The 11,521-nt window shown below is 37.9% G+C and overlaps 2 protein-coding genes across 5 annotated transcripts in view; one reads left to right on the forward strand and one right to left on the reverse strand.

Moving 5' to 3' along the window:
- The window catches only part of LOC100155381 (olfactory receptor 4S2-like), a 348,453-nt gene that overhangs the window by 243,705 nt on the left and 93,227 nt on the right, over positions 1 to 11,521 (forward strand). The window lies entirely within an intron of this gene.
- Positions 2,747 to 9,367, reverse strand: LOC100524691 (olfactory receptor 11H12-like). The gene is given in 2 exon segments (XM_084969331.1): positions 2,747 to 2,775; positions 2,778 to 9,367. Coding segments are annotated over 2 exon segments (975 nt in total). The 5' UTR covers positions 3,724 to 9,367.

An 11,521-nucleotide genomic window follows, 5' to 3' on the forward strand; every position in this document is an offset into this window, starting at 1 on the left:
CTGTTGTGGCTATTGTGGCATAGTCTGAAAGCTGCAGCTCTGATTTGACACCTAGCTCCAGAACTGTTTTATGTCAGAGGTGCCATCCTAAAAAGAAAAAGAAAAAAAAATATTTTAAGGATTAATGGTAGTTCCCCTTTGCCCAGTGGGTTAAGGATTCAGCATTGTTACTGCAGTTGCCTGGGTGACTGCTGTGGTGTGGGTTCAGTCACTGGCCTAAGAACTGTTACATGTGGGGGATGTAGCCAAGGAGAGAGAGAGGGAGAGTGAGAGGGAATATTTTAAGGATTATTAAGTGGAAAAGAAATTCAGCTTTTACAGATGTGCATAAAATAGTGGACCCAAAACCATGGGAAGGAAAGTTCAAGAAGTGTAACTTCCTATGGGAAAGTACCCCTGGTGCTTTCTGGTCTGTTGTATGTTCCTATATAAACTGCCAGCCCATCACTATGATTCTGTGTGCTCCCATTATCCTAAAGGACTTTCAGCCTCCTGAACATCCTGTGCTCTTTCACCTCCAGGTTTTTGCTCATTCCATATCTCTTGTCAGGAACTTGCTTTCACTGACACTTTATCTCCCTACCATCTTTCTGGCCATCTTTTTAGTTTTAACCCTGTGCTATTTTCCCTGAAAACCCAGAATAAGTGGCCTCTTCACCCCTTCTGTGTGAGCCCACAGCATTTATGCTTCTCTATCCCAGCATTCTTCTCATTACATAGAAACTCTGCCTGTTTCCACGTAAGCTCTGTGAGGACGAATTCTGAATAAATGACAGAGGTCAGCGCCTGGCACCTACGAAAGGCTCCACCCATACTGTTTGAATATGTGATATTAGGACTTCAGAGTTGGGTTTTAAAATCTCACTACTTTCCCTTCCTCTGGAGACTCTGGACTAATAGAATTATCTACTCAAAGAACAGCAGATATGTGGGAAAAGAAGTGTCATTAAAAAAATACCTAGGTCGTACTCATTGAAGACAGTGGTTCAGGTTTAGGTCAGAAGGATATTTTTAAATTCTCCCTTAAATCAAAGATGGCTGGGTCTTTGTTTCCAATCTGATGTTAACAAACCTGTCCAGGTGCAGATCCACAGAAGTTAGAATAGAGGTGTGAGTGTTTTGTGCCAAACCAGTCTAATTTTCTCTCTGTCAGTCTCTGTCAGTTGTTCCCAAAATTTTGTTTCCCGTAGTAGGCAGGCTAGAAATTCCTCCAACAAGAGGATGGCTTAGAGAGACTTGTTACTATTCTGATATATGACACATTTTATGTATGTATGTATACATTCAAATGGGCAATTCTCAGAAGTTCTAGTGGAATCAGATCCTCATTGATATAGTAACTTCTCATTCCTCATTCTTGCTCCCTGTCCAATAAACTACCTGCACCCAAGTCTTTGCCTCAGGTTCTCCTTCTGGGACAACCCAAAGCAAGACACCCTCCTTGAATTGTATTAGAAAGAAATAATTGTCAACCACTAGTTACAAAAAGATTTATTATCTGACAGTTAAATTCACTCACTTTCATAGTAGAGTGATCAGTATTTCAAATTATTCATTCAGTGTCCCAACTGGAAGTTTATATATCTGAAGACTGTAAAATATTAATGTCATGATAGGTTAAAGGCAGGCTTTATATTTGAAGTGGGAGAGGAGCAATTGTGAAAAGAATGTGTGAAATAAGACCATTTGAAGCTTCAACAATGGATGGGTTCTTAGTCACTGCTTTAGGAAAATATATGTATGTAAATTTAGGACCTGGAAATTGAACTATTCATGCTTGTGTACCTCTTGGAAAGTCTTTGAGTATCCTCAGGGGTATGCAAGACCTAGTTTTAAAGATTAGTTGTCTAGAATACCCTACTGACAGACACTCACACAGACACACACACACCCCAAACCCAAACTAAACACATGGTATTTGGGGTATACATGGAAGAAACATAATCTCTATGTCTCAAGGAAAGTCAAGAAGGAGATCTGTTGTAAAAGGACTTCATCAAAAGTTTTTTATAGGAGGTGACTTTGAGATTTCTTTGATTCTGATGAAGAACATGAGAACAGAGAATTGATCAAGATTCATGCTCAATTAACATTTATTTCATGCTTTCTGTGTACTAGAGATGTTTCAGGAACTTTTGTATCCACGATCTCATGAAAACATCACACATCACATAATGGTTCTCTGGAGGTGGGAATGACCATTCCAATTTTAGTTGAAATTAAACCACCTGCCAAATTCATATTGATTAATGAAAGAATCGAGTTCCTAACTAGATCTTCTGATTTAAAGTTCCATATGCTTTAACAATATCACAGTAAGACTGAAAAAGAACTCTAGCTAGAAGTTAAACAGAAATGTAAGACTTCCCCCTCCCCAATCACAAAATGCATATGTCTAATATGATGTCGACTGAAGTTTTCCCTGACACTAATCCCTACTGCCCACAACTCTGGGCAAATTAGCTGCTCTTTTTTCTTTGTGTTTCATATATTGTACATATGTTGGTTAGAACGTTTTTTGCATTTTATGGTAATTATTTTCTCATCTGTTTCTCTACATCATTAGAGTGTTTTCTGAGAGAAGAGACTTCATCTGCTTTATCTTCATAATTATTTTCACAATCTAGTGCCAAGCACAGTGCCTTAACACAGAGGAGGCATTCAGTTACTATTTACTGAGTGGATAATTATACAAATGAGTGAAAGTAAAAGGATGGCCATTTTACCCATATTCCACTAAGCTGGATTATTCCACATTCCTCCTGGGCCTGCTACCAAAGAAAGTTTAGACTTTTCCAGAACTTTCCAGAGAGCATTTTTCATATCCTTATTCCTGAGACTGTAAATCAAAGGGTTGAAGAGTGGAGTCACCATTGCATAGAACAGGGTCATAATCTTTGGCATCAAGGTGGAGTGGCTGGATCCAGGGCTCACATGCATCACCATGATGGTCCCATAGAATAGCAGCACCACAGCCAAATGGGACCCACAGGTGGAAAAGGCCTTATGTCGACTGGATGCCGAGGGCAGCCGAAGCACAGCAAGTAGGACCAGGGTGTAGGAGATGAGGATGAAAAGGAAGCTGAGCAGGATGATGAGGGAGCTTAGGGTATAGCTGGTAAGCTTGGACATGGGGGCAGGAGCACACGAAAGGGTCAGCAATGGGCCTGAGTCACACACAAAGTGGTCAATTACATTGGGGCCACAGAAAGGCAGTTGGGAGATAAGAATAACAGGCACCAGATACCAGAGAAAGCCACACACCCAACAAGAAATCACCAGGTTGATACAACATTGTCCAGTCATAACTGTGGCATAATGCAGAGGATGACAGATGGCAAAGTATCGATCAAATGACATTGCTGAGAGAAAGAAGCACTCAGTGGAGCCCATGGAAAAGAAGAAATATAATTGAAGGAAGCACCCAGTGAATGAGATGGCCTTGGTCTTTGAGAGGAAGTTAACCAGCGTGTTGGGAACAGTGGAGTTGACGTACCAGATCTCCAGGAATGCAAAATTCCCCAGAAGGAAGTACATGGGGGTGTGGAGCTTCTGGTCCCAACACACAGCACAGATAATGGCTCCATTTCCCATGAGAGTCAGGAGGTAGACAATGCAGAAGAACATAAACAGGATGACTTGAATCTCCCTGCTGCAGGGAAAACCCAGAAGGATGAATTCATGCACTGATTCAGAATAGAATCCTGATCCGGAGATGTTCATTTAGTCCATAAGCTGTGTTGCAATGAAACATAATAAAGAAGCCAAATCCAAGCAACTTCACATAACATATAAGGACCTTCATGATCTGATCTTTATCTACTTATTTAACCTCACCAGTTTCCTTGTACTGTCTTGAGTCTTGTGTCCCAGTAAGAAAGGAATAGTTGCACTTCTACCAAATGTCGTGGTGTTCTCCCCACGTAAGATAATATATTTCTCCTTCCCTCCTTCCCTCCTTCCTTCCTTCCTTCCTTCCTTCCTTCCTTCCTTCCTTCCTTCCTTCCTTCCTTCCTTCCTTCCTTCCCTCCCTCCCTCTCCCCCTATCTTCCCATACCTTCTGGGTCCTTTCCTTTCTCTTTCTCCATCTTTTTGCCTATTTGTTTACTAATTTACTTCTTTTTGTTTGCATAACTTGTACGTGCAACTTACACTCTTCACTTCAAGGTCCAGTGGAATGGTTCTTTACTTGCATGGGGTGGTGGTGAAGGCAGATGAGAGCAAAGGCTTGGCAAAAGAGGAAACAGTGGACCAATATGGTATGAGACTAGAGTAACAAGATGTGCCCATTTGCAGGAGACTATCCCAATTTTAGCACTGGGAGTTTTGTGATTCAGAAAACTCCTCAGCCCTAGGGAAACAGGGACAGTTAGTCACCCTGTGTGAGATCCTGAAGCTGACCCTGCTACTTTAAAAACACATATGCACCTGTCCCCTTGGGTCTTACTGAAGTCCTCCTTTGCCTAATTTGTCTGCAGAGAAAAAGGAAAGGTCTTCAGTATGACCCATGAGAGTACTGAGAGGACACATGAAAGTACTGAGAAGATGCTCAGAAACAAAAGCACAACAGCAGGGCAATGCCCAAATGGCTTTCCAGGAATTGCTGGATGTTCTGTGCAGCCATGAGCACTAATTATCAACAGAGGCCACACTCCAGATGCAAAAGCTGTGTGGAATCACATGGCCAAGGTCCTGGGGTGGGTGGATGCAACCCTGATACTCTTTTTTTTTTTTTTTTCCCACTCAAGACTAAATTACTAAGTAATGCATTATTTTTTGACACAGGTTTCCTCTGAGCAATTCTGCCATCCTATCTTCTTATGATCCCCTTTTAAGGCAGTTGATTCTTTAATTCAGAAGTCTCCAAAGGTATTAGTAGAAGAAAAAGACTCCATGAAGCCCTTTGCAAGGGGAAAATATAATGATAGGGAGGAACCAGTGAGACAGAGTGACTTGGTATTTAAGAAGAAATTGGGGTTGGTAATCTGATCTAGATTGAGTTGATGATCTTCCAAAACATTTAATGATCTGGTTTCCAGTGATCAATAGAATGAAGAAAAAATAAAACAACCTTGGGAAAAGAAAGACCTGAATAGTTTAATTTAGTTTCCTTACTCATGGGAAAGAGTATTTCACATTTCCTGAAGGGCATACTGGCATTCATATTAATCACATTAAGTCGGATACTTCCTTCAGAAGAACTGAATTTCTCCCTGCTGGTAGTTACTCTGGTTTGGCCAGATTCTCCCTCTGTGTCTGCTTCATTCAGTTTGCCATGTTATTATGGAATCTCTCTTATCAGATGAAAGCATTACTCTGATTTCCCAAGTCTTGGCTACTCACTAGTTAGACATTATATATGTGTATAAATAAAAACAAAGCACAAAGAGCTAATATTCTTTTAGTTTTAAAAATAATTTGTGAAACATCCCCAAACTGATTTGCTTTTCCTAATTCCTTAACCTGCTTGGACCTCCTAGTGGATGGTAGTTATTTATAATAGCTTTTGTCTTCAGTTATGTGTCTCTCTGAAACCCTGTAAGGATGTAATACAACTCCCAAAATGGACTGAAGGAACCAATACTTTTAATCCTGTGTGACAACATCTTCTATGAATTACTAGTCATAAAGCAATAATATTGTTATTTATTTATTTTTATTTTTATTTTTTGTAATTTCTAGGGCTGCACCCACGACATATGGAGGTTCCCAGGCTAGAGGTCTAATCGGAGCTGTGCCAGAGCTACAGCCAGGCCAGATCCTAGCCGGGTCTGTGACCTACACCACAGCTCACGGCAACACTGGATCCTTAACCCACTGAGTAAGGCCAGGGATCGAACATGCAACCTCATGGTTCCTAGTCAGATTTGTTAACCACTGAGCCATGATGGGAACTCCCTGTTTATTTTGTTAATCACTGCACCCATGGCATGTTGAAGTTCCTGGGCCAGGGACTGACTTCGAATCACAGCTGCAACCCATGCTGAAGCTGCAACAACATGGATCCTTTAACCACCGTGCCCAACCAGGAATCGAACTTGCCCCTCCACAGCGACCTGAGCCACTGTTGTTGGATTCTTAACCTGCTGCACCACAGGTGGATCTCCCTCTTTTATTTTAGAAAGAGAATATATCGTAACATTTAGAATTGTGAAAAAGCTAGAAAAGGATTCCTCTTTCAGTTAATGACAAACACCACAGCTTTGCTGGGATTTGAAGCTATTTAGATTTTATCCCTTAGCTCTTTTATCAAGAATACCACCATCAACAACAAAATTAGGATTAGTTCTTGAGAAAAAAAGGGGTAGGGATATGATGAGATTTCTGCCTACCTGGGAGCTATGCTTTGGAGGAACTGAGTCTTCTCAGCTTCAGTTTCAAAAGTGTGGATTCCCAGGACCTTCACTGGAAAACAAACCCCCTTTTGTACAATTAACTGCAATGACTAACAAGAGTTTCATCAGGGGAGATGTTTGGAGGATGATGTAGATGAGACGTTGGGAGTAGTTACCAGTTTCTTATTTGGAAGAGAGGATTCAAGTACCACCTATATAAACATTTTAATCTAAAAATTGAGTTCTATTTTAGATTAAAATGGAGAGGACTCTATTTTGGGCCTGTATTTCCAAAGATTTGGTTCTTGTGTATTTAAAAAAATGACTCCTTATCTCAGTAGTCCTTTGGGCAGGCCAGTATCTCAGGCCAATATCTTCTTTTACCTTCTGTGATTAGATGCCTTTGGGAGAGGAACTAGGGAGAATAAGTAGTTATGTGAAATGAGTATGTGGCTGTGTCTACTGAACTTAAAGCTAATTATGAGTTGTTTTTTACTCTGTAAAACCAAGGTTCCTCAAGGGAAAGGTGATAGCCATATAGCTGATTGCCAGAGAAAGGTAGAAAATAAATAAATATATATACATTTCTTTCTCATGAGGAAGAAAAAAGGGACAACTTAAGAATATGAGGCCTTTGTTTCTAGTTCATAAAGTAAATCCATTATAATGTCATCTTTGGTTTTCTTCAGAATCAGTGATCTAATCTTACTAGCTCTGTATTGTTACAGTATGATGATCTTTCTCTTATGATTTTTGGAAATATTCTCAACATTCTAATTTTGTTTGTGTATGTGTATTTAAAAAAGGAGTTATGTTTTTGGTCAGTATAATAGGTGCAATAACCCTATTTTAAAAATATCTCCTCTGACATGTTTCTTACAAATTTCTTTAAGACTCACCATCTAAATGACCTTTTAGAGAATTTCTAGAGTCAGATACAGTAACACAGAGTGATAGAATCAGTCTATTAATGCCTATTTCTGTGTTGCAGCAAAAGGTTGAGTGAAAATATTTGAAACGTAAAACATTTATAGGTCATTATAGGGCAATGTGGGGAGCTCTGAGCATAGTCAGTTTGAGGTAGCAGTTTGAGAACCACAGTGCGTGTATGGTGATTGGGAATGGAAGACACAAGGTAGAGAGAACATGGAGCAAGATACATTTTCCCTACTTAATAATTTTATCTAGGGTCAGTTTCCCTCTTGATGTCATCTGTGGTAGGCATGCCATAGGTTGCCACCTATTGGCTTTTCAGTTGTTCCAAATGGAAATCTTTCCACATTGTGATGAAGCGAGGCAAGTGCTTCAAACTTTGTGTACATAGTGGTTGGTGAATTTTCCGTTGTGATTTATTAATATCAAATTTTCAAAGAAGTTGTCCATTCTATTTCACAAATTGGGAATTCACTGGAATTTTCTTCTGCCCTAGTGGATAGAAGCATTTGGCATGTAGATCTGTTTTTGATGATATTCAGATTTATTTTAGCTCACACATGTCTTCTTTTTGCTGCTTGGGTACTCCATTGTTCCCCACCATCATATTTAGCAACAAATAGGCTTTTGTTTGTTTGTTTTGTTTTGTTTTTCTCTTCTCCCTAAAAGCTAGGGCTCAGCATATTGTTTTTAAACAACTTTTCCCCATGAGGACATGGAGAACTTCTATTCCATCATGGCAATTGATTTAAACTTCTCTACATTTAACATCTTCATCCAGTAACACCAGGTAGATGTGTCAACATGCTGGCTAATAGATGTGGAAATATTTTTTGGAGGAAAGATAACTAACTACCCATAAATTTAAAACATATATATAAAATGACAAAAGTTAAAAATTCAATGCACTGGTTTAATTGCAGATGGGAAAACAGATAAAAATGTATTAATTAAAAACTACATCAAAAGAATTTATATATTAATGTGTCTGAATAAACAAAAGAATAGAAAAAATGGAAGAAGTTAAATATGGAAGAAGTTAAACATGGAAGCCTAACATTAGTTTAGCAATTCCCAAGGAGAGAGAGAGGTAGACAAAAACAATATTTAACGAGACCATGTTTGAAAATTTCTATAGATTTGGTCAAGCAAAAAATCTACAGCTTCAAGGATTAAGCCCAACACATTCCAAGCAGTATGAATAAAAATAAAATCATATTTAAATAACAGAAAACTAACAATAATAATAATACTTGAAAAGACACAAAAGAAAAAGATCTATTACCTTTCTAGAAGCAAGACTTAGGCAGAGAGTTGATTTCTCAATAGCTTTGGTGAAAACCAGAAGACATGGAATTACATCTTGAATGTTCTGCAAATGCGAGGGAAACTGTCAAACCAGAACTGCATTAGCAGGAACAGCATCTGTAGAGGATGTGTTAAATAATGATATGATAAACAAAAGCAACATGAAGGAGTTCCCTTTGTGGCTCAGTGGGTTAAGAACCTGGCATAGTCTCTGTGAGGAAGTGGTTTCAATCTCTGGCCTCACTCAGTGGGTTAAAGATCCATCCTTGCCACAAGCTGTGGCATAGGTTGCAGATGCAGCTTGGATGTGAAATTGCTGTGGCTGTGGTGTAGGTCTTAGCTACATTTCCCCTTTGACAGCTAGCCCAGGAACTTCCATATGGCTGCAGGTGAGTCCATCAAAAGAAAAAGCCAAACAAATAAAAAACATCATGGAAAAAGGTGGAAAGTGTGCCCTTCCTAACTCTGAGCTACATGCAGACCTTGTGTTTTGCTTCTTTAGATGTCATTATTAAACAATCAATGTCTGAGGGTTCTTTTATAAACCTTGTCTGATAAGCCCAGTGTCTGGAATTTTGGTGTCTCTTCTGTCTCTTCTGCCTGAGGGTTTTATATAATTTTAATATGCATATTCTGTTTTCTTGGGTGCAGTTGGAAGTATGAATTGTAACATTTCACGTTCCTCACATAGAGGTTGCTCAAAAATTTTTTCCTGCTGATGGCAGTAAATTTATAAACACTAAAATAATTAGATATTGCTATTTTAAGAAATATTATAAGAAACTTGGAAACTAGACAAAAAATGAGAATAAAAGAATTAATATTACAAGCCCATCTAGTGAAACTGCTTGGGGGGAAAAAATAGATACTGAATCCAAGAGGAGCCCTTGAATCAGGAAACATCATAAAAGTGTGCCTTTGAAACTCTTTTTGTTTTCTTGACTTGTCTTGATTCCAAAGGTTCTATAACTAATGAAAAGCAAGCAAGCAAAAAAAAAAAAAAAAAATTTTTTTTTTTTCAGAGTTCTGTGTCAAAGATTGCTGACTAAAATGTATTTATCTTGTAAAAGTTAGAAACAGAAAGGATCTGTATCTATAAGGCAAAACTGATTTCTACTTGGAGACTGATAAGGCTTGCTTATCCTGGGTGTTCTATTTCAGATAAGAATATGGAAGATTTTGTCTACTTCCATGAGCAAGGGCATGGCAGCAGTATCCTCTCTAGGGAAAATGTTTGCCTGTCCCTGTCTCTCTCGTTAAAGACTGAGATCCTCTGTCTGTGTGCAGTGTTTGCATCTGACAGGAGCTTCAAAAAGTGAAGTACAGTGGTAAACTCTGGGACATCTCCCTGATTCTTATGCGGAGGGCTCTGAATTTCATAGTGAATGGGAAACAGCAGGGGCCAGAGCCATATAGTCTGTATGTATTTTATTTGAAAAAAGTGTTAAAGCCCCAGTTTTTAAAAAATTAAATATGCATTCCCAAGAGAGTGTCTTCCTGTACTGTTCATTTTTATTTATTTATTTTTCTGTAGGAGTGTTCACAGGCTGTGTTTCTAACAGTTTTTCACATATGGCTGAATATGTAAATTGAGGGTGAAAGTACTCCATGTGTCTGAAAATTATTAAATATTTTATTTTTGTCTGAGTGTCAAATGTTTCCTTACTCCAAGAACGAAACACATAGATTAGATTATAAAACTTCTTTAATTTAATAAGGCTACAATTCCAGTGGTTATAGAGACTAATAAGTGCTTTCACAAATTTAAAATAAGGGAAAGAATTTCCAGAGAAGAAAGGAATGGCTTTTTAATAAGGTATATGTGGTAGACATTTCAGAAAAACAAACAAACTTCTAACAGAGACTTCTAGCTAATGGCATTTATATGTAAGAATCCAGGTTCAGCTATTCTGAATGAATCATTGGACAATTCAGAATGGTTTGGTCATTTTGGTTTAGAAAGAGTGGTATGTTTCTCTCCATTTTATAACAAGTTGGAATAGTATATAAACATGCATTTTATTTTTTGCAAAACTTTTGTAATAGTTAATTTGAACTTAAACTTGCTGTACTGGCTTGATCAGATGAGTTGGCATTACTTCTGCATATGTAGCATTATTGAAAATGTAAAATTATGTGTTCAATCAAATTGCATTGATTTCTGAAACAAATTGAATGTAATTAAAAAATTAAATAAATTGTTCAGTAAATTGAATTTATTTAATTGAATTTATTTCTGAAGATATTTTTGTTATCAGCAGTAGTTGTGATGCTCTGTAATATGTCATCTTACGTACAATTTCTAATAACCTTTGTAAACTTTAATTAGTAAAAAATTTGGGCTATCGAGACAATTTTTAATAAAATAGGATGCAAACATACCGATTATCAGGCATAGTTTTAATTTGCCTCCTGTTTTTACATATTATAGAATGGCTGTCAGATAACAGTTTGATAAGGTGTTTAGCTGCCTGTAGACCATGTTAAGGTGTGTGATTATTTTCGTCTCTTTAAGGAACCAAAGGGATGCGTGTGACTGTAGGCATTCATAAAATGTGTGCTCATTGCTGATCTGCTGAGATGCTTGTGTGTAGAAATTCTCAAGTATCCATCTCCTATTTTTCCTTGGTTAATACTTGTAATTAATATAAGTGATTGAGACTCTTCTAAATACACTGGTGGTAAGGAAAGACAAATGTCTATGTGAGCGAATGACTATGTTCTTACTGAGTGAGAGCAGAGAAGAGTCATTTGTTTTAAAACCTAAATGTCAGGTTGTGCCAGGATGTGAAATAAAATGATGAAAGACAAAACGTGGGATGAAACAGAAAGCTGTAGACGTTTGAAGGAAAGTGAACTTTGCCTTAATTTACAGTAACTGCATTATTTTTTTCTGAATACATTTTATTTGGGGTTAATTTTGCAGCTCTGTTCATTGAAAACCT

The sequence above is a fragment of the Sus scrofa genome, chromosome 7 (assembly GCF_054392235.1).
Source record: "Sus scrofa isolate SSC_HxYL_T2T_F1_AM1 chromosome 7, Sscrofa_HxYL_maternal_Yorkshire_Landrace_v2.0, whole genome shotgun sequence".
Lineage (NCBI taxonomy): Eukaryota > Metazoa > Chordata > Mammalia > Artiodactyla > Suidae > Sus > Sus scrofa.